This window comes from Ovis aries, chromosome 14 (assembly GCF_016772045.2).
Source record: "Ovis aries strain OAR_USU_Benz2616 breed Rambouillet chromosome 14, ARS-UI_Ramb_v3.0, whole genome shotgun sequence".
In the NCBI taxonomy this organism is placed as follows: domain Eukaryota; kingdom Metazoa; phylum Chordata; class Mammalia; order Artiodactyla; family Bovidae; genus Ovis; species Ovis aries.
Window position 1 is genome coordinate 25,669,120 of NC_056067.1, and position 24,114 is coordinate 25,693,233.

Consider the following 24,114-nt stretch of genomic DNA (forward strand, 5'->3'; position numbering starts at 1 on the left):
CTCCCAGGCTACTTCCCACAAATGTAAACAGCCACTGGAAGCATCTCACATTGAGGACCAGCCTGTGGATATCTGGTCCAGGGAACCAGATAGAGGGATACCTTGGAGGGAGTGGCCTCAGCCAGCAGGACACTGAGATAGGCCTGCTGACATCACTCCTCAGTCTGGAAGAAGCAGCTGCCTTTGTTTGGCAGTAGTCCTCATGGTGACTGACTCCCCAGGCAACCTAGCATATGTCTAACAGAACCCCCGCCCCAACCCACAACAGATCTCATCTGTCACCATCAATACCATGGTCTGGGTGAAGGAGACTTGTCCTTCTGCCTGGAGATCTCCCCACTGGCCTTGCAGGCCCCTGCCAGGATCAGTCAGGATCCAACCAGAAGAGAAACCACTTCTAGCATCTGAAAAGCACACGACTGCAGGGATTTAGATACATACGTGGTGAAAGAGTGGAGGGGAGCCAAAGAGCCGCTGAGAGTAGGAAGTTATGGCTTCCTCACAGCTGGAGGGACAAGGGGGCAGGTGACGTCACTGGAGACCAGGGCCACGGCCACCTGCAGAAGCTGCAACCACAACTGGCCTGTCCCCTGGGGGCTGCGGAAGAGATGTGGCCACAACTTGGAAAAAACCCTGGTGCTGGGGAAGACTGAGGGCAGGAGGAGAAGGGGACAACAGAGGGTGAGATGATTGGATGGCATCCCTGACTCAATGGACACAAGTTTGAGCAAGCTCCGGGAGATAGTGAAGGGCAGGGAAGCCTAGCGTGCTGCAGTCCACGGGGTCACAAAGAGTCAGAAACAACTTAGTGACTGAACAACAAAGGCAGGGGGAGAGGAGAGCTCCATCCTCCCACCTCCACCTCCCACCACTGTGCCCCAAGCTTCTTCCTTTCACCTGTCCACTGGGCTCCAGACAGGGCCCTCCAGCTGCCCTGGGAGCCTAGGAAATGCAGACTGAATGGCTCATTGTCAGCCCCTGCCCCACCCCACCCCCTACATGGAAGATGAAGGGGAAGGAATAGATCTCAGGGCACAAAGGCCAAGACTAGCCCATGGCTTTTCCACCTTGGCATTCCAACAGCTCATCCAGTGCCTGGCACACACCCAGGCTTCATAAACATGTGAACAAATGACTGACCGTTGGGGCAGGAAGGCACAGTGCCCTACGTGAATGTTTTAAAAAGTGAGCGACAGTGAAAGTTGCTCAGTCATGTCTGACTCTTTGCGACGCCATGGACTGTATAGTCCATGGAATTCTCCAGGCCAGAATATTGGAGTGGGTAGCCGTTCCCTTCTCCAAGGGATCTTCCCAACCCAGGGATTGAACCCAGGTCTCCCGCATTGCAGGCGGATTCTTTACCAGCTGAGCCACAAGGGAAGCCCAGAACACCTGGTATAATCACTCGAAAAACTGGCAGTATCAACTAATATTGACTAACGCTGAACCGACTATGACCCAGCAATTGCACTCCTAAGTGTGTACTTCACATAAATGTGTACACACGTTCCCAGAAGACATTTACTAGTGGTAAATGTTCTTAGCGGTGCTTATGACAAAAGCCTTGTACTGGAAACCCCTCCAAAGCTCACAGACAGTGGTATGGACAAACACAATGGAATATCGTGCAGCCGCAGTAATGAGTGATCTATAACTACCCACATCAATACAGTTGGCTCTCATCAACAGGACGGCGAGGGAAAGCAGCCAGACACAGAGGCGTATGTGCTGCACAATTCCATTTGTATAAATAGAAAAACAGGCAACACTAATGTCTGCTTCTGAAGTCAGAGTCCTGGTTGAAGCTTAATCCTTTGGATGGATCTGATCCTATGATTCTGAACTGAAAATGCAGAGGCTACAAAAATGCCAGGCAGGGGGCAGCATCCACATGGAGATGCTGAAGTCTGTAGGAAGAAGTGGTCCCCGGAAAACGAAGGGCGAGGGTGACCTCTGGACTTTGAGCCTCTCTGAGACCTTTTCTGTTTGTACCTACCTAGATTAGCAGACATATTCTCCTTTCTTCCCCAAGAAGAAATGCCTCTCTCTGAGTCAGGTTTCCCAACCTCAACACTATTGATATTTTGATATAAATATTTGTTAGGGGAGCTTGTCCTGTGCCTTGAAGAGTGTTTAACAGAGCTCAGCAAGTCCCCCACATACAAACCTTCAAGTTGCGAACTTTCATGTCCAATCATGTGAGTTCATGTGTCTGACATACATTGTCATGTACATGTGTCCTCTACAAGTGTGGCTGTGCTGTGGCATACTTGACTGTCCTGTGTTTGTCTGTCTTTTACACATTGTTCAGATCAGTCATGTCCGACTCTTTGGCATCCCTACGGACTGTATCCCTCCACTTTATCCCTGAGGTTCTCTTGGCAAGAATCCTGGAGTGGGGTGTTATTTCCTCCTCCAGGGCCTTTTGACTGAGATCACAGACGGTAAAGCGTCTGTCTACAATGTGGGAGACTCGGGTTCTATCCCTGGGTTGGGGAGATTCCTTGGAGAAGGAAATGGCAATCCACTCCAGTACTATTGCCTGGAAAATCCCATGGACAGAGGAGCTTGGTAGGCTACAGTCCATGGGGTTGCAAAGAGTCAGACATGACTGAGCTACTTCACGTTCACGTAGGGGATCTTCCTGACACAGGAATCGAACTCTCATCTATTGCATTGACAGGTAGGTTCTTCACCACTAGCACCACCTGGGAAGCCCCTTTTTATGTATTCAGTTCAGTTCAGTTCAGTTGCTCAGACGTGTCTGACTCTTTGCGACCCCATGAATTGCAGCATGCCAGGCCTCCCTGTCCATCACCAACTCCCAGAGTTCACTCAGATTCATGTCCATCGAGTCGGTGATGCCATCCAGCCATCTCATCCTCTGTCGTCCCCTTCTCCTCCTGCTCCCAATCCCTCCCAGCATCAGAGTCTTTTCCAATGAGTCAACTCTTTGCATGAGGTGGCCAAAGTACTGGAGTTTCAGCTTTAGCATCATTCCTTCCAAAGAAATCCCAGGGCTGATCTCCTTCAGAATGGACTGGTTGGATCTCCTTGCAGTCCAAGGGACTCTCAAGAGTCTATTCTAACACCACAGTTCAAAATCATCAATTCTTTGGCGCTCAGCTTTCTTCACAGTCCAACTCTCACATCCATACATGACCACAGGAAAAACCATAGCCTTGACTAGACGGACCTTAGTCAGCAAAGTAATGTCTCTGCTTTTGAATATGCTATCTAGGTTGGTCATAACTTTTCTTCCAAGGAGTAAGCATCTTTTAATTTCATGGCTGCAGTCACCATCTGCAGTGATTTTGGAGCCCCCCAAAATAAAGTCTGACACTGTTTCCACTGTTTCCCCATCTATTTCATATGAAGTGATGGGACCAGTTGCCTTACTTGTGTATGAAGTATTAATATTATAAATCCATTATAGTACTGTATAGCCGATTGTGTTAGTTGGGTACCTAGGCTAAATTTGTTGGACTTATGAACACCCTCTCAGAATGGAGCTCATTCATATGTAGGGGAATTACTGTGGTGGGTGGAAAAGCATCCCTAAAAATTTATGTCCATCTGGAATCTCAGAATGTGACCTTGTTTGAAATAATGATCCTTGCATGTCCTTATACAAAGAGGAGAGGCCACACAAGACACAAGGAAGAAGGCCATGTGAAGAGGTAGGAAGAAACTGGAGCGACAGAGTTAAAGGGCAAGGAACGCCAGGGATTGCTGGGAAACATCAAAAGCTAGATAGGATTCTTCCCTAGAGCCTTCCAAGGGAGCCTGGCCTTGACAACCCCTTGATTTTGGACTCCTCACCTCCAATATTGTGAGGCAACACATTTCTGTCTGTGGCAATTTGTTATGGCAGCCTTGGGAAACTAATTGCAAGCACTATCTCTGACTTCTAAACTTTGGAAGTCAAAGGTACCCTTTTCAGTTATAACAAACAAAGATTTCTCCAGATACTGCAGAATGTCTCCTAGTGGGAACAGGGGATGCAAAACAGCTGCCCCTTGGCCCTTGTTAAGAACTGTTATGCTAAGGGGGCAGAAATGGTGAGAGGACCAAGCAGAGTGGTCCTGGTGAAAGTAATGGTGAATGGTGGAAGTCACTCAGTCATGTCCGAGTCTTTGTGACCCCATGGACTATACAGTCCATGGAATTCACCAAGCCAGAATACTGGAGTGGGTAGCCTTTCCCTTCTCCAGGAGATCTTCCCAACCCAGGGATGGAACTCAGGTCTCCCACATTGCAGGCGGATTCTTTAATAGCTGAGCCACAAGGGGAGCCCAAGAATATTGCAGTGGGTAAGCCTATCCCTTCTCCAGGGGATCTTCCCCACCCTGGAATTGAACCTGGGTCTCCCGCATTGCAGGTGGATTCTTTACCAACTGAGCTATCAGGAAAGCCCAGCCAACTTGTCTAAGCTACTATATTCCTCAGTTTCCGGATCTGTAAGAGGAAGAGAACAATACCAACTTCATAAGACTGTTCTGAGGATGAAATGAGTTAATGACTATAAAGTGGCGTGAGCCACAACACTGTCACCACCGTCACTTCAGGTTTCAACAGTTAGTTTAGGGGCTGTCTCCTCATTTAACCAGGAGTTCCTTGACGTACTGAATGGTCTGCTCCATACATTCCCCCCAAGATACTCAGGATCATATACTAATATGATCAATGCCTATTTAGAAACGTCTTAAGTTTATACCCATTTAATAATCAGCCAAGTTTTTCCCTTCCAGGAATGCAGATTATTGGTATCTGAGAGAAGCTGCAGTGAGTATGTATGAAGCTCCAGATGGTGAACAGAGTAGAGGCCTCACAGTGAGGTGGAAGAAGGAAGACACTCCTGCCAATTCAATGAACTTTCTGGGTCTCAATTTCTCCATTTGGAAATGGAGAATAGATGCTATTACAGGGTTGTTGCAAGGGTTTTTATAAACTATGCTCAACATGGTGTCAAGGGTATTAGTAACTGCTGAGCAAACAGCTTGTATTATCATCGTTTTAAGTATACTGTTGACAAAAAGTAAACAGCGAATGCACTTAGGTATCTAGTCCAAGGACAGCGATCTCTCTTTGGTCTGCCCTGGGCTGGCCGAAGCGCTGGACTGGGCCTCCGGAAGCCCCGCCCCTCCACTACCGCGTCGGGTTGCCCTGGCAACGCACTGCTTGGTCGCAGCCTGAGTGAAGCGGTCGCTGGTCCCCAGCGCTCTTGGCCACAACTCGGTATTGACCAGAGTAGCTTCGGCAGTGATGACGGACGACGACTCTGAGACTTCTGCCTCGGAGACACCGGGCCAGGAAGAGAGCGATCTGCCTGTTTTCCAGTTGTGTGGGCTGGTGGAAGAGCTCAGGTACCCACCGGCCGGATTCTGAGGGTGGTCCCTACTCAGCGTGTGGGCTCCGAGGTTGGTCCAGCATGGAGATACTCCAGGTCCACGCTGAACGCTGAGGAAACTGAGACCAGCCCCCCCCCCCCCCAAAAAAAAAAGTGATAAAGGCGCCTACCTTTGCTCTTTATTCTCATATCTCCACCTTCAGGGCACTAACAAGCCACTGGTGGAGACAGAGATGCGAAGCATAGAGGGTAATTGGTGAAGCTAGAGCTTCAGCCTAGTGGGTCTGTCTGGTACCATGCTGTGTGCTTAGCCACTTCTCTGTTGTGCAATGACAGCTTGGACCAGGTAACGTCTAAGTCCCTTTCCAATGCTAAGATTCTATAATAAAATTAAGGTGGAAGCAGATAGAAGGGAGGCTATTAAGATACTTTCATTATAAAGCAATATACCTAAACCAGAGTATAAGCATAGAAGCCGACAGCAAAGAAGGACTAGCCCAATTTTCTATATTTTTAGCGGTCTGTTTTAATATCTACTGAGAAACGCTTGGCTGGAAGAAGCACAAGCTGGAATCAAGACTGCCAGGAGAAATATCAATAACCTCAGATATGCAGATGATACCACCCTTATGGCAGAAAGTGAAGAGGAACTAAAAAGCCTCTTGATGAAAATGAAAGAGGAGAGTGAAAGAGGAGTGGCTTAAAGCTCAGCATTCAGAAAACGAAGATCATGGCATCTGGTCCCATCACTTCATGGGAAATAGATGGGAAACAGTGGAAACAGTGTCAGACTTTATTTTGGGGGGCTCCAAAATCACTGCAGATGGTGATTGCAGCCATGAAATTAAAAGATGCTTACTCCTTGGAAGAAAAGTTATGACCAAACTAGATAGCATATTGAAAAGCAGAGACATTACTTTGCCAACAAAGGTCCGTCTAGTCAAGGCTATGGTTTCTCCAGTAGTCATGTCTGGATGTGAGAGTTGGACTGTGAAGAAAGCTGAGCGCCGAAGAATTGATGCTTTTGAACTGTGGTGTTGGAGAAGACTGTTGAGAGTCCCTTGGACTGCAAGGAGATCCAACCAGTCCATTCTGAAGGAGGTCAGTCCTGGGTGTTCTTTGGAAGGAATGATGTTAGTACTTTGGAATGATTCAGTACTTTGGCCACCTCATGTGAAGAGTTGACTCAATGGAAAAGACTCTGATGCTGGGAGGGGTTGGGGACAGGAGGAGAAGGGGACGACAGAGGATGAGATGGCTGGATCGCATCACTGACTCGATGGACGTGAGTCTGAGTGAACTCCGGGAGTTGGTGATGGACAGGGAGGCCTGGCGTGCTGCAATTCATGGGGTTGCAAAGAGTCGGACACGACTGAGTGACTGAACTGAACTGAACTGATAGCAGGTAAATTGGATATCAAGATTCTATGAGATAATTGAGGTTAGTTGTACAACTTACTGGTTTCACATAGAACATCCTGGCCTGGCAGCTGAATAGCTGTTACTGCAAAATGTTTATAAATAGTTTAGGTCAGAATTGAGGTGTTATTACTAAAATAGCTGCAATCTTGAGTGCTTATTATGTGCCAAGTTTTTTGCACATATGAACTAATATAATAACAAAATAACCCTAGTAAGATGGTGTGGAAATAGACACAGAGGTTAAGTCACTTTCTTACAGTCACACAGCTAGTCAGTGGTAAAGCTAAAATTAAGACACAGATCGCACTGTTATATATAAACTACATAACTAATAAGAACCTACTATATAGCACAGAGAAATCTATTCAAGGCTCTGTAATTACCTATATGGGAATAGAATGAAAAAGATTGGATATATGTATATGTATAACTGAGTTTACTGTAAGCAGAAACTAACACAACTTTGTAAATCAACTATATTCCAATAAAAAATTAATTAAAAAAAGACTTTGGTGCAACTCCATAGCCTACACTGGGAACATGACATATGCTGAAAAAGAAAGATGCTTTGATGTATCAGGCTTTTCTGTTGAATCTTTCCCACTAATATTAAAATTCAGCCAAACAGGATTTTCAGCACAGTAAACAGATGTTCAGCTCAATACCATATGAAAATATCAAAGCTGTTCTCTCTCTTATATATACACTTACATACATACGTGTGTATTATACTGTTGCTGTTCAGTCTATAAGTTGTGTCCGGCTTCTTTTGTGACCCCATGGAACAGAAGGAACCTGGCGGGCTATAGCCCATGAGTGCATAGTAAGTCTCTTCAGTCGTGTCCGACCCTTTGCCACCCTACAGTCCATAGGGAATTTCTCAGGCAAGACTACTAGAGGGAGTTGCCATTTCCTTCCCCAGAGGATCCTCCCCACCCAGGAATTGAACTTACATTTCCTGCACTGGCATATGGGTTCTTTACCATTGATGGGTTCTTTACCATCGTGAAAGTGAAAGTTGCTCAGTGTGTCTGACTGTGCGACGCCATGGACTATATAGTCCATGGGATTCTCCAGGCCAGAATACTGGAGTGGGTAGCCTTTTCCTTCTCCAGGGCGTCTTCCCAATCCAGGGATCGAACCCAGGTCTCCCACATTACAGGCAAATTCTTTATCAGCTGAGCCATCAGGGAAGCCCTGTACACTCATGTAACATACAGGTATGTTAGATAAGTTGAAAGGGTCACACACAGTCTTGGGATATACAGGATAAACTAGCTTTGTCATCTCTAATGTTTAAAAACCATCTGTTCAAAGCGTTCCTACCTTTTATAATAGACTTCTAGAGAATAATACTTCATCCACTGGGTGGCTGGAAATAAAAGAACTGAGAAATATAAACCAAAGTAAACCTCTGAAGATTGTGGATGTGTGTAACTTCAAGAATTCTGTAGTGGACTTGCCTGGTGGTCCAGTGGTTAAGAATATGCCTGCCAATGCAGGGGACACAGTTTTGATCCCTGGTCTGGGAAGATTCTGCATGCCACGGAGCAATTAAACCTGTGCGCCACAACTACTGAGCCTGTGCTCAAGAGCCCGAAAGCCACAACTACTGTAGTCTGTGCACCTAGAGCCTGTGGTTTGCAACAAGAGAAGCCATGGTAGTCAGAAGCCCATGCACCGCAACTGGAGGGAAGCCCCTTGCTGCAACTAGGGAGAGCCTGTTTGCAGCAACAAAGACCCAGTGCGGCCAAAAGTAAAATTTAAAAATAAAATATTCAGTATTAATTCAGAAGGAATTTCACAGATAGGTTAGCAGATATTTGAAGATGAAACTTGTACCAATTTTCAGTATATAGGCATATCTCATTTTATTGCGTTTTGCTTTATTGTACCTTACAGACATTGTGTTTTTTACAAAACAAAGGTTTGTGGCAACTCTGCATTGAGCAAGCATATTGATGCTTTTTTTCCCAACAGCATTTGCTCATTTTGTGTCTGTGTCACATTTCCATGATTTTTGAAATATTTCAAGCTTTTTCTTTATATTATTATATTTGTTATGGTGATTTGTGGTCACTGATTTTTTGATGCTACTATTGCAAAGATTATGACCTGCTGAAGGCTCAGATGATGGTTACTGTTTTTATTTTTTATTTTTAGCAAGAAAGCATTGTTAATTAAAGTATGTACTTTTTTAGACATAATGGCATGCACACTTAGTAGACTACAGTATAATATAAACATAATTTTAATGCACCAAAAAACCAAAAAATTATGTGACTCACTTTATTGCACTATTTACTTGATTGCAGTTGTTTGAAACTGGATCCATTATATCCCCAATGTATGCCTGTAATCCTAGTGCTCTGCACTTTATGGCTCATTAGATGTATATTAAAAAAATATAGAGAGTATGTAAATAGCATTCACTGTGTGCCAGGCACTGTCCCAGAGCCTTTGCTTTCCTTATCACAACTCTCAAAGATAGGTGCTATTATTATTCCCATTTTACAGATGAGGAAAGAGAGGCACCGAAAGGTTAAGTATCTTACAAGGTCATACAAAGCTAGTAAGTGTTAAATAGTAGGTACTTGGGATTTAAACTCCAGTTGGTGGAACTTTTTCAAGGGCACTCTCTGTTTTGCAGCTATGGAAACTCTGCTCTCAAAACTGAGACAGAGATGTTTGAAAAATATTACAGTAAACTGGAGTCCAGGGACCAGCGACCTCCACGATTATCAGAAATCAAAATAGCAGGAGCAGAAATTGCACAGGTATGCAAGAGAGATCTAAGAATTCTTTAAAGCTCTTTGCCCCTTTAGAGGCAAGTAACATTTGTTATCTGCCTTTGCTGTGCCCTTCTTGGCCAAGTGGCATATGACTGTCTCCCTGTTCTAATTTTGGTTGTTTTCCCTCCACGGTTTCTCTTTAGATTAGGATTGACATATATATACTACCATGTGTAAACTAGATTGCTAGCAGGAACCTGCTGTATAGCGCAGGGAGCTCAGCTCAGCGCTCTGTGGTGAACTAGAGGGGTGGGGTAGAAAGGGTGAGAGGGAAGCCCAAGAGGGAGGGGATATATGTATACACATAACTGATTCACGTCATTGTACAGCAGAAACTAATACAACATTATAAAGCAAGTTATCCATTTAAAATAAAAAAGGGAAGCTGACTCAAAAAAAATAGTACGGAGTGGGGGTCTATCTTTTGAGGATCAAACAATGCCATCTTCAGGTCCACACACTTCCTGGGTCATCTGCTTTTGACCCTGGGCTTCATTGCCCCGTTGTTGCTGTTCAATCGATTAGTCATGTTCTACTCTTTGCGACCCCATGGACTGCAGCACGCCAGGCTTCCCTGTCCTTCACTATCGCCCAGAGTTTGCTCAAACTCGTCCATTGAGTTGACAATGTCATCCGACCATGTCAGTGCCTAGGAAATCCAACATTTGTGTCTGTTTTTTTTGCTGAAAACCTTGGCCCCCAGTGCATTTTCTCTTTTATATCCAGCTCAGGAAGCACTGAGCTCCAGGCTTTCCCTGACACTGATTTGATTGCTAGTCTGTAGCAATTTACTTTAGTTCAGGGTTTCCCCACACTCAAGACACTTCCCCTTACTTATTTTCAGTTCATTGTCAAGCAGAGACCTTTGAAATATTTTGTGCAGTACCTTAGGTTGACTTGTGAAATGAACATCACCTCGGGCCCAGTGTCCAGCATCATTTACCGTGGAGTTGGTTTGCTCTGGCCATCATTCAGAGTGATTTCTAGCATGTTCGAGGGGTCCTTTTGATACCCACCTTCGGTTGCTTTCTTACCACTTCCTACTTGACAATGGCTTTGTACTGCTTGTGTTACAGTTACGAAACAGGCGTAAATCCAAGTCCCGCATGGGCATGGAACGTGTGATGGGCCTCAGTGTGGACCAAAAACTGGAACTTGTGCAAAAGGAGCTGGAAGACACAAAGGATGAGATCAGGCACATGAGAGCGAATGCTGAGCGCGACCTACAGCATCACGAGGTAGGCCTTCCAGTGGGCCGTCCTCCCTGGGCTCCCCGCTTCTGCCTCAGCAAGAAGCATCTTTATTACGCTCATATGATTGTTGGTGCTTTGAGAGAAACACACTCGGATAAAATAAACTGAGGACCTGCCTTTAAGGAACTTACCACTTGCTTGAGGGGATATCAAATTTTAAACTTTTTGGTCTTCCCTGGTATTCCAGTGTTAAGAATCTGCGTTCCAATGCAAGGGACACAGGTTCGATCCCTAATCTGGGAAGATTCTGTGGGCCATGGGGCAGCTAAGCCCCTGCAACTACGACTACCGAAGCCCCACAACTATGGAAGCCCTAGGGCTCCAGAGCCTGTGCTCCACAACAAGAGAAGCCACCCCGTTAAGAAGCCTGTGTACTGCAACTAGAGAGAAGCCTCTGCTTGCCGCAACTAGGGAGAGCTCTCATGTAGCAACAAAGACCCAGCACAACTAAAAATAAATAAATAAAATTAAAAAAATTTTAAACTCTTTAAATGAAAAATTTCAAAATACACAAATGTAGAGAAGCTAGCGCAGTGAACCCTCATGCATTCAGTGCCCGCACATAGCAGTCACCAACATGTGGCTGCTCTTGTTCCCTCCGTATCCTTACCAACTTCCCCCTAGTAACTGGCCACTGGGCTATTTTAGGAAGGGGATCTTACAGATACAGTTTATCTGTAAATATTTCAATATATGTTTCTAAGATGTGGATTCTTTAAAAAAAAAACCCATAATCAATAACCATCAGTTCAGTTCAGTTCAGTTGCTCAGTCATGTCCGACTCTTTGCGACCCCATGAACCGCAGCACGCCAGGCCTCCTTGTCCATCACCAACTCCCGGAGTTTACCCAAACTCATGTCCATTGAGTCAGTGATGCCATCCAACCATAAATGCTCTTAAAAATTCAGCATAATTCCTTAATGATATATGGGGCTTGAGGTTTAAGTCAGTGAGTCGAGTGAAAAATCCCTCGTCACCCTCCATGGGCTGCATCCATGACGATAGTTCACGTCATATGGGAGACCAAGGTGGTCAGTTTTCCAACAGGAAGAAATATCACTGTTCATTTGATTGCCAATAGGATGAAGTTGCTGGCTTGCATTTCATAGCCATCTTGTATGAAAAAATAGATGTTTCTGTTCTATTTCTAAATTTTTTCCACTTCTAATGGAGGCATCATATTCATTTCCTTGAAAGGGACAGATAGTGAACTCATGTCCCCATTGATAGAACCATCTCTATGGCGTAAACCTCTCCTGCCCTTCCCCCGCTCTCCTCCTTTCTCTTTCCCAACACGCTGCATTGAATTCTAACATGTTAAAGGAGCTCAGGATGTGGTAGCATTGTCCTCACATGCTGAACTGTGTGATTAAACATCATGGTGTGGGTTAGAGTGGTCAGAGAAGACATGTTGGGGCGGTAGGGCTGGACATAGGACTTGACATGTGAAGAATGACAGCTGCTGTTGAAGGAATAGGAAAACAAGGGCCCCCTAAGTAAGGTGAATGACATGAACAAGGAAGTGGAGGTGGGAATGTTCACAGCAAGTTCATAACCCTGAGGAGGTTGGTGAGGTTAGAGGAGAAGGTGCTTTGGGGGCTGTATTAGGAAATCAGATTGAGTAGGCAGAGGGGTTTCTCTCTGATGTCTTAGAAAGCAGGACCCCAGTGAGGATAATTGAGCAGGAGAGTGATATATCAATTCATTTCAGTTGCTCAGTCATGTCTTACTCTGCGAGCCTAACTGCAGCATGCCAGGTTTCCCTGTCCATCACCAACTCCCAGAGCTTACTCAGACTCACGTCCATTGTGTCAGTGATGCCATCCAACCATCTCATCCTCTGTCATCCCCTTCTCCTCTCACCTTCAATCTTTCCCAGCATCAGGGTCTTTTCCATTGAGTCAGTTCTGTGCATCAGGTGGCCAAAGTTTTGGAGTTTCAGCTTCAACATCGGTCCTTCCAATGAGTATTCAGGACTGATTTCCTTTAGGATTGACAGGTTGGATCTCCTTGCTGTCCAAAGAAGTCTCAAAAGTCTTCTCCAACACCACAGTTCAAAAGCATCAATTCTTCAGTGCTCAGCTTTCTTTATAGTCCAACTCTCACATCCATACATGACTACTGGAAAGACCATAGATTTGACTAGATGGACCTTTGTGGGCAAAGTAATATCTCTGCTTTTTATATGCTGTCTAGGTTGGTCATAACTTTTCTTCTAAGGAGTAAGCATCTTTTAATTTCATGGCTGCAATCAGCATGTGCAGTGATTTTGGAGCCCCCCAAAATAAAGTCTGATACTGTTTCCACTGTTTCCCCATCTATTTCCCATAAAGTGATGGGACCAGATGCCATGATCTTTGTTTCCTGAATGTTGAGTTTTAAGCCAACTTTTTCACCCTCCTCTTTTTCACTTTCATCAAGAGACTCTATAGTTCTTCTTTGCTTTGCCCTAAGGAAGGTGTCATCTGCATATCTGAGATTATTGATATTTCTCCTGGCAATCTTGATTTCAGCTTGTGCTTCATCCAGTCTAGCATTTCTCATGATGTACTATGCATATAAGTTAAATAAGCAGGGTGACAATATACAGCCTTGGTATATTCCTTTCCCAATTTGGAACCAGTCTGTTGTTCCATGTCCAGTTCTAACTGTTGCTTCCTCACCTGCATACAGATTTCTCAGGAGGCAGGTCAGGTGGTCCGATATTCCTATCTCTTTCAGAATTTTCCACAGTTTATTGTGATCCACAATAGTCTTTGGCATAGTCAATAAAGCAGAAGTAGATGTTTTTCTGGAACTCTCTTGCTTTTTCAATGATCCAGCAGATGTTGGTGACTTGATCTCTGGCTGCTCTGCCTTTTCTAAATCCAGCTTGAACATCTGGAAGTTCATGGTTCATGTCCCAGTGAAGCCTGGCTTGGAGAATTTTGAGCATTACTTTGCTAGTGTGTGAGACGAATGCAATTATGCAGTAGTTTGAGCATTCTTTGGCATTGCCTTTCTTTGGGATTGGAATGAAAACTGACCTTTTCCAGTCCTCTGGCCACTGCTGAGTTTTCCAAATTTGCTGACATATTGAGTGCAGCCATTTCACACCATCATCTTTCAGGATTTGAAACAGCTCAGCTGGAATTTCATCACCTCCACTAGCTTTGTTTGTAGTGATGCTTCCTAAGGCCCACTTGACTTCACATTCCAGGATGTCTGGCTCTAGGTAAGTGATCACACCATCGTGATTATCCGGGTCGTGAAGATCTTTTTTGTGCAGTTCTTCTGTGTATTCTTGCCACCTCTTCTTAATATCTTCTGCTTCTGTTAGGTCCATACCATTTCTGTCCTTTATTGTGCCCATCTTTGCATGGAATATTCCCTCGGTATCTCTAATTCTTTTGAAGAGATCCCTAGTTTTTCCCATTCTATTGTTTTCCTCTGTTTCTTTGCATTGATCACTGAGGGAGACTTTCTTATTTCTCCTTGCTATTCTTTGGAACTCTGCATTCAAATGGGTTTATCTTTCCTTTTCTCCTTTGCCTTTTGCTTCTGTTCTTTTCTCAGCTATTTGTAATGCCTCTTCAGACAACCATTTTGCCTTTTTGCGTTTCTTTTTCTTGGGGATGGTCTTGCTTCCTGTCTCCTGTACAATGTCACAAACCTCATCCATGGTTCTTCAGGCGCCCTGTCTATCAGATCTAATCCCTTGAATCTAGTCACTTCTACTGTATAGTCGTAAGAGATTTGATTTAGGTCATACCTGAATGGTTTAGTGGTTTTCCCTGCTTTTTTCAATTTCAGTCTGAATTTGGCAATAAGGAGTTCCTAATCTGAGCCACAGTCAGCTCCCGGTCTTATTTTTGCTGACTGTATAGAGCTTCTCCATCTTTGGCTGCAAAGAATATAATCAATCTGATTTCAGTATTGACCATCTGGCGATGTCATGTCTAGAGTCTTCTCTTCTGTTGTTGGAAGAGGGTGTTTGCTATGACCAGTGCATTCTCTTGGCAAAACTCGTTAGCCTTTGCCCTGCTTCATTTAGTACTCCAAGGCCAAATTTGCCTGTTACTCCAGATATCTCTTGACTTCCTACTTTTGCATTCCAGTAATGTATAGAAAGTAGCATTTAAGGTGGATAGATGTTCTGGCCTGTGAAGTTTATGGGGAGGGAGGAGCCTATGGCCAGATGCTGGCCAGCAAAGGAAGATGCTTTTGTTCCTTGGTGCCCAGTGAAACAGCCTGATCAAAGATGATTTGCTCTGTGGCTACTCATTTTATTCTTAAAATAATATATGCATGTTTGCATTTTAAAATTTAAAGATAATCTCTGTTGTAGCAAAATTTAAACATGCAGGTAAGCTAAAAGAGAAATATTTGAAAACATCCACCTAGAGGTAATTACTGTTGGTTCCTGTATTTGTCTCCTAGAGTTTAGATTTCCTATGTATATATGAATGTCTTTATAAAAAGGTATCATATTATTTTGTGAACTGTATTTTTCACTTAATAGTGTCTTTTTGTATCAATACATAGATTCATTATAACTTTTTTTTTCAAATTATAAAAGTATATAGTAAGAGTACTTCTCTGCCTCCTTCCTAGTCCATCTTTCCAGATACAGCTGTGGTTATTGTTTTGGCATATAACCTCCCAGATATTATATATGTGTAATATATATATGATATGGTATATATATGATATATGATATACATATGTATGATATGGTGATATATGATAGATATTAGTGTTATAATTTTAATGATAAATAACATTTCAGATATGGAAATTCATATTTCTGGAGATACTCGAGGGCCTTTTTTGTTCTTCTCCTTATATATATAGATACTGTAACTTTTTTGAGGCATGCTTTTTAATAACAAGGTTCATATGGTCCCATTTGTATCTTCAGGATATCTTTCTAAGACTAAAAAGAAACGTTAGGCATTGGGACCCAAATAGGCCTGAGACCTTAGGTTTCCTTAGATGCATGTCTCCTTGAGAAGTTTTGCAAACTGTCTTCTCTTTGCACTGACTCCCCCAGGCCATCATCGAGGAAGCTGAAATTCGATGGACCGAAGTCGAGAGAGAAGTGCATGAGTTTGAAAAAGATATTCTAAAGACCATATCCAAGAAGAAAGGGAGTATTTTGGCCACTCAGAAAGTGATGAAGTACATTGAGGACATGAATCGTCGGAGAGTGAGTTGACAGGTGGTTAGAGCTTAGAGAGGGGAATACTTTCGTAGAACGATGACACAGAAGTGGTCCACGTGAGGCTGCCCCAGTCCATTTGGTCCACCATAACTGTTGCCCACATATGAACACTTTTTTGTGTCCCTCAAAGCGTGTGTGTCTTAAAATGCAAGTTTATCAAAGCCAAAATCAAACAGGCAGAATGGATATTCATAGTTATCTCAGATCAGCTTCTTCCTTTTAATTTTCTCGTTTGTTTCAAGACCTGCTGTCTTGTTGATAAAAGTGTGAGCCTGTTTAGTCAGGTGACTACATAGTGGAGAACAAGTAAACCTCAATTTCTCTGAGTTCCATTAGTGTAAGAATGAGACAAAATGTTCCTTTACTTTCAAAGATTTTGTAGCCTATCAAGCTTTGGATCCTGCAGGTAGGTAGTGGTACTAACCCTAACATGTTATATGTAATAAAAAATTATGTAAATTACCAAGAGGGTAATAGATCAAGGAATCATAAGATCATTTTGTCAGGAAAGGCCCCTATATCCAACAATATACTCAAGTTATCTTGAATTTAAAAGTAATAGAAAATTTGTATAGAGCAGACCCAGTTTCCTCTGCTGCTTGCTCACGAGCAAGGGTATCATAGCAACACCAGCTTGAGCAGACATCAAAGAGTTAAAAATAAGTGACTGCACATTAGGGCTCAAAGTTTAATTCTGCAGTCGCAGACCTGCTGATAGGGAAGAAGGAGGACAATGGATTAAAATTTGCTTTTATTTTTTAGGATAACATGAAGGATAAATTACGTTTGAAAAATGTTTCGCTCAAAGTCCAGAGGAAGAAGTTGCTTTTACAATTGAGGCAGGTATGTGGATTTGTCTTTCTTTCCTTTTTTTTTTAAGGTTACTGTAGTGGGTAGAACAACATCTTCCCCAAACTGTCCATGTCTCCAAATTCCAAAGATGTCCATGTCCTAAATCCTGGAGTCTGTGACTATGTTACTTTACACGGCATAAAGATTATGCGGGTGTGATGAAATCAAGAATGTTGAGATGGGGAGAATATCTTGGAGTATCTGAGTGGGTCCAACGTAGTCACAAGAGTCCTTAGGAGAGGGAGGCAGGAGGGTGAGACAGAGAAGATGTGGGAATAGAAGCAGAGATCAAAGCGAAGGAAGGGATCATGAATGAAGGATGCAGACTGCCTTAGAAGTTGGTAATGGCAAGGAAACAGATTCACCTCTAGAGCCTCCAGAAGGAATGCCACCCTGCCAACTCCTTGGTTTTAACGCAAAGAACTGTTTCAGACTTCTGACCTCATGAGCTGTAAGAGAATACACTTCTATTGTTTTAAACCTCTGCATTTGTGGTCATTTTTTACGGGAGCAAGAGGAAATTAATACAGTTTCCGTGCTGATAAATCTGTAATGGAGCTGGCTTGAATTTAAAAGACCTTCATGGGGCTTCCCTGGTGGCTCAGTGGTAAAGAATCCACCTGCCAATGCAAGAGACACAGGTTGATCCCCAGTCCAGTGACTAAGATTCCGTATGCTGCAGAACAACTAACTCACAACTACTGAGCCTGTGCTCTAGAGACCGGGAGCCACAACTGCTGAGCCCAGGTGCCACAACCACTGAAGGCTGTGTGGGAGCCCATGCTCCACAATAAGAGAAGCTGCTGCAATGAGAAGCCACCAACTGCAACTAGAGAGTAGCCCCTGCTCGCCTCAACTCGAGAAAAGCCCCCACAACAGCAAAGCCCCAGCACAGCCAAAAATAAAGAAAGAAAACTATATATAAAACACCCCTCGTGACATACTTGTTGACCCTTTTGGGGAATGTGGCCTGGGTGGCACAGTTCGGAGTATGCTTTGCCGAGTCTTTGAGCAGCTGATCCAAAAGGCTCCTGATTAAAGGTAGACATGGCACAAGGCCTCTGGAATGTGGCTACATGGTTCCCTCCTCTCTGAGCTCAGTATTTCTGTCATTAACTCAAATGCAGTCACTAATGGCATGTGAATCAGAGGTGGCCGCTGACAGTGACACAGAGTTGGGCAGGAGAATTAATATCTGGGGCCTGTGGATTGATTGACTTGGGATCCCAAAGGCTCAACAGGTTGGGGGCAACTTTAACACATGAGGTAACTAAGGACAAATGTGAGATCCTTCACTTTGATTCCCCCCAAATACCTGCACAGGTCCTGGGTGGCTTGGTCGTGGAGCAGCTGATACAGTCAGTTCAGTTGGGGGCCATGCTGTGGCCTAGGCTGCACTCCACAATGCCCCCCCACAAAGGGGTGGTCTCTCTGCCCTCTGTTCTGATGTTCTAAGTAACCCCACCTGGAGCACCGTGTCTCACGGAGAGCTCCACGCTTGAAGGAATCTGCAAACTAGAGTCCACGTAGGAGAGGGAACCGAGAACACATCAGGGGACCTGGGACTCATGGTGCCGTGGAGCAGGGGCCCATGAGGGCTGTAGCTGCTGCCTCCAAGTGCTCTGGCTGCTGTGGGAAAGGACCACGCCGCTTGGGAGGGTCCCCAGGCTGGAGCCGGGGTGGAGATGTCAGCGAAGGAGAGTTGAGTTCAGTGGAAGAAAGAATGTGGCCCCAGCACGTTTTCAAGAAGGTGCCTCCTAATACCGAGTTCCTGGTTCTCTGGGCTTCATGCAAGCTCAGGCATCCAGAAGCATGAGAGGGGAAGCAGATGGCTGACCTTGAACCTAAAAGCCATTGCTACCCAGAGATGACACTGACGGGGTCCTGTCCTCACAGCCTCACAGGGAGAGGTGATGGTGAGAAAAGGCGTAGATGCGTAACTGCTAGACGGAGACCACAGAAGCCGCAACCACAAAATCCAGAGACTGAGTGGAGGCACGGGTTGCCTTCTGGTGTGGAAGATGGGAACAGTTTGAGCTGGAGGATGGGTCAAGTTAGGGCTTAGGGAAATTGTTGTGTTATTCAGGGGGAAGGGAAGAAGATGTCTTTTAGGAGATATATAGCTTGAATAGCAAGTGGGTGTGGGGAGCAGTCCCGAGGTTGGTTTTTGTGACCACAGACGTGAGATGCCGTAGAGCTGGTGGGACAGGTAAGTGGGGTGAGGGCTAGGGAGGCAACCTAATGCACTAATACACCCCGAGTGCAGAAACATCATGTGATCAAAGGAAAGGCATTTATGAGCTGCTTATTCTGAGTTTTCCAGGTTAAAAACAACCTTTAATGGCCTCTTCCTTCACAGCCCTGTTTAGGCACCACCTCCTCGGGGAAGCCTCCCCTGACCCCGCCTTCCATACTCTCCTGGCCTGCCTGGAGGGGCTTCTGTTTGCATGCTGCCCCTGTGTGTCCCACAACACCATGCTGTGACCTGCCTGTGAACTGTCATTGAGTATGGGAGTATTGTATTTACTCAGATCTCTATCCCTAGGGCCTAAGGCCATGCCTGGCACCAAGCAGATCCCCAATCCAAGTTTGTAGAATGACTGAATGATGACTGACTTCCAAAAGCTCACCTGAAATTGAATGTATGGCGATACAGGAGTCACAACATCATTTCTTTTTCAGCCATGTTCTATTCTTTATTATTTTTTTTACTGGCATATAATTGCTTTACAAAGTTGAGTTAGTTTCTGCTGTACAATGAAGTGAATCAGCTATACGTGTACATACACCCCTCCAGGCCCTCTCACTGCATCCCACCCCTCTGGGTCATCACGGAGCACTGAGCTGAGCTGCCTTGCTATACTGCAGGTTCCCACTGGCCATCTGTTTTCCATACGGTAGCATATACATGGTGGGCTGCCGTCTCTGGGGTCGCACAGAGTCGGACACGACTGAAGCGACTTAGCAGCAGCAGCAGCAGCATGTACATGTCGTTCCCAGTCTCCCAGTTCATCCCACCTAGCCCTTCCCCCACTGGGTCCACGAGCCCATTCTCTGCATCTGCACCTCTATTCCTGCCCTGCACACAGGTTCCTCTGTATCATTTTTTTTAGATTTCACACTTACGCATTAATGTATGTTTGTTTTTGTCTTTCTGGCTTGCGTTACTCTTCTTTCTGAGCTGTAGAAGGAAGAGGTAGGCGAGGCCCTCCACGACGTTGACTTCCAGCAGCTGAAGATCGAGAATGCTCAGTTTTTAGAGACGATTGAAGCAAGGAATCAAGAGCTGATCCAGATGAAGCTGGCATCTGGAAACACCCTGCAGATCCTTAACTCGTACAAAGTAAGGTCCAAGCTCATGCCCCGGTGCCTGGGGTTTCCCGAATCACAGCAAGGTTCTGGGACATCACTGTGGCTTCACCGAGAGCCTAGGCATCCTACGCTCCCCTGTTGCTCTCTGATTTCTCCCAACAAAGCCATATCTCCTCCTGTTGCTGCTGCTACGTCGCTTCAGTCGTGTCCGACTCTTTGCGACCCCATGGACTGCAGCCTACCAGGCTCCTCCATCCATGGGATTTTCCAGGCAAGAGTACTGGAGTGGGTTGCCATTGCCTTCTCCAGCCATATCTCCTAAAATCCCCCAAATGTCTCTATGACCTTGACTATGTGTTAAAACCAGTTGAGGAGCCTTTTTTTTTTTTTTTTTTAAGATAGACACACTAGCTCAACCCCAACCAATTGAATTAGGGGGTGAGAGCCATACATTTTTTTAACTCCCCAGCTGATTTTTATGCACTGTGAGTTTTAAGAACCAGCCACAATTAGGGCTCTATTTAATTTAGTCTGTAATAAGCACCTCCCTGGGGCTTCCCTGGTGGCTCAGTGGTAAAGAACCCGCCTGCCAATGCAGGAGACTTGGGCTTGATCCCTGTCTTAACGGGGAAGATGCCCTGGAGAAGGAAATGGCAAAACCACTCCAGTATTCTTGCCTGGGAAATCCCATGGACAGAGGAGCCTGGTGGGCTACAATCCCTGGAATCGTAAGAGAGTTGACACGACTGAGCAACTAAACAACAATAAGTACTTCCCTGCTTAAAACTCTGCAAAGGAAATCATCTTAGCTATTAAAAAAAAAAAAAAAAACCTGCTAAATAATTCCTTATCTACACAGAACTGTCTTTGGCGAGAAAGAGGCAATACTGATAATTAAGCAGGGACTATGGGCATGAGCATGGCCTGTTCCTGGCAGACCAGGTGGTCTGGTCATTCTGCTGGCAACTGTCTGATACAGTGGCCCATCTATCCTGCCCACTGGCCTAGGAGACAAGGGTGGTTTTTACAGAAGAACATTTGCAACTGATTTTGATAGAGAACACTCTCTTTGATACCCAATTAAGTAAAATTGATTTCTCCCCTAGAAATTTCATTCCTCTCATTTGTAGACAGATATCCCAAAATATTATACTTAATTATTTCATTTTGAATTTTATCAATAAAACAATTGTGGCAGTTTTTTTCTCTTGTTAATATAATTATACAGTATCAATTTTGCCTCTTGGACTGCAAAGCCTGAAATATTTCCCATCTAACCTTTTACAGAACAAGGTTGCTGACCCTTGGCCTCGTGCCTTGGTGGCAACAGCAGCCACGGACTTGGGCAGGCCACACAGTGTCATTTAAAACCGTGAATTCGAATGTGTTTATATTAGGCTTATGTTTGTTCAATGTTTTCCTTTTACAAATGAAAAACCTGAGGCTGAAAGAGGGAGAGCAATTGCTGGATTCAAGCCACATGCTGTGACGGAGCTGGGGCTCCTAGTCCCGTGTGTGTCCCGCCTTACCCACTGCCTTCTGCTGGCAAAATGTGTGTAGGCAAGGTCATGCTCACATTCTGAAATTCTTGTGTCCAGCTGGAGAGCTGTGAGGTATGTGGTTACATCACACTGGACCTTGATCTGATCCTGAGGAATCAACTAAGTGGCCCAGGGCCAGTCTGGTCTTGCGGGGAAAAGTCAGGGCTTTGGAGTGGAGCTACTGTCTATAAAATATTAATAGGACAGCCAGGCCCGCGTCTTGAGCTCCAGAACGCGTAGTGCAGATTGAAGGTGAAACCCAAGCAGCTGGAACACAGGCCATGGTGGGCAGGATGGGAGCCATTCTGGTCAGAATCCCAGGGGCTAGGGTGCCTGTCAGCCTGCTGAGAATAACAGCAAGCAGATGGTGAAGCTGGGAGGAGACGCCTACAGGAGACCTAAGGCGACATAGCCTGAAGCTGAGAGAGATGCAGTTTGACTTTTCTGTGTCTCAGTTCTCAGGTCTCCTGTGGAAAGCAGGGCCCAGCATGGTGAGTTGTAGAGTCAGGCTTACCTGGGTTTGAATGGGGACTCTTCTGGGAACCATGGGCCGATGCGTCCCCTCTCAGAAGCAGATTTTTGTGACTGCCTACCAGGACAGAGCTTGACTGGTCAGTGATGTGTCCCTAGCACTGAGGACAATGGCAAAGCAGGTGCTCAGTCAGAACTGTCAAAAAACTGCTAAAAATCCAGAAGTATGTTTACGGATGGATGGGCAGCAGGTTGGATCATTTTCATTTTAATGTCAAACACCCAAGTGTGAGATGTCATTAAAAATATGTAGAATGGGACTTCCCTGGTGGTCTAGTAGCTAAGACTCCTTGCTCTCAATACAGGGACCTGGGATCGATCCCTGGTCAGAGAACTAGATCCCACATGCCGCCGCAGCTAAAGATGAAAGATCCTGAGTGCCACATCTAAGACTCAGCACAACCAAATAAATACATATTTCTAAAATAATAAAAAATATGAAGAATAATTTGCCTCTATTACTAAATATATGAGAACCTGTGGCACACTAGGCACAGGGCTAAGTGCTGAGGGTTTAGCCACGAAGGAGACAGACAACAGTGTCTTCTCTTCTGTGAGTTTTATGAGTGAGTCTCAGTCAAGGGAGCCCCTGGGGCATCCCTGGTGGCTCCATGGTAGAGAGTCTGCCTGCCGTTGCAGGAGACATGGGCTTGATTCCTGGTCTGGGAAGACCTCACTTGTGAGATCGCACATGCTCACAGTAGCATCCACCTCTTTGTCTGTCCAGATGACGGTGGTCTTATGCCACGTGCTCTCCATGTGCCAGGCACTGTGCTCAACACTTTACCAGGATCTGTCTCTGTTAAGCCTTTCCTGGTGGCTCAGACAGTAAAGGATCCACCTGCAATGCAGGAGACCCAGGTTTGATCCCTGGGTTGAGAAGATCCCCTGGAGAAGGAAATGGCAACCCGCTCCAGTATTCTTGCCTGGAGAATTCCATGGACAGAGGAGCCTGGAGGGCTATAGTCCATGGGATCTCAAAGAATCAGATACGACTGAGTGACTAAGCACCACAACCCTACAAAGCAGTCAGGCCAAGTCTAGAGAGGTTTTCTTAGTAACAGTGGGGTGGGATTTGGGTCCAGGTGTGTCTGGGCGCTTTGCAGGTGAGAAGTCTCCCGAGGTCCTCCCCTGCCTCTTAGGCACCAGGATTCTGAAAATCTGGAGTCATAAGAAGGACAGACCCAAGTTCCTGGATGGTCCTGCTATTCTGCTGAAGAAAGAGTTGTCTGCCTCTTTTTCCTATAGCGATCATCTTTGCTCAAGACTTCCTGTGTTGTTATATTGCAGAGCAAGCTACACCACGCCATGGAAATGTCCCTCAATCTGACCAAGGAGTTCTTGCTGAGAAAAGAGTTACTTGAAAAAGTTGAAAAAGAAACCCTACAAGCAGAGGAGGTAGGCGAGGGTAAAACATGCTCTTTCTTGTGCTTTTCTCCTCCTGTCAACTAGGAATCTGAGTCAGCCACCTTGGTTTCTGTCTAGAAGAGCCTTAGATCAGAAAAATCAAAATAGTTCTGGGCCATCAGAGGAGAAGGCTCCCAGTCCATGGTGTTGGCATTTTAATTACTGCTGGGTTAGAATCTAGAGTCAGAAATCATCTAGAAACCACAGAGTCCAAATCACCCTTGAGAATTCCTTAAGTGACTCACAAGGTACCAAATTCAAAGTATAATGTATTCAACCTGGCAAAAACATGTACAATGCGTGTAATAATGTAACCAATATAAGAAAAAGAATGCACAGCAAATGATAACATTCTATGCAAAGGAGAGAAAGCTTTTTAAATAAGGAGCTCTCACTTGGTATGATGGCTGCTCAGATGGTAGACTTGTGACCTCCGTCCCAGTGCCCTCC

General features: G+C 45.0%; 1 protein-coding gene across 1 annotated transcript in view; it reads left to right on the plus strand.

Moving 5' to 3' along the window:
* Window positions 1-5,176: 5,176 nt before the first annotated feature.
* Window positions 5,177-24,114, plus strand: part of CCDC113 (coiled-coil domain containing 113) — a 31,718-nt gene continuing 12,780 nt past the window's right edge. The window contains exons 1-7 of the mRNA XM_012189846.4: window positions 5,177-5,366; window positions 9,423-9,549; window positions 10,641-10,802; window positions 15,851-16,006; window positions 16,784-16,864; window positions 20,061-20,216; window positions 23,548-23,655. Of these exons, the coding sequence (XP_012045236.3) occupies window positions 5,266-5,366; window positions 9,423-9,549; window positions 10,641-10,802; window positions 15,851-16,006; window positions 16,784-16,864; window positions 20,061-20,216; window positions 23,548-23,655 (891 nt within the window). The 5' untranslated portion in view covers window positions 5,177-5,265. The remainder of the gene's footprint in view (window positions 5,367-9,422; window positions 9,550-10,640; window positions 10,803-15,850; window positions 16,007-16,783; window positions 16,865-20,060; window positions 20,217-23,547; window positions 23,656-24,114) is intronic.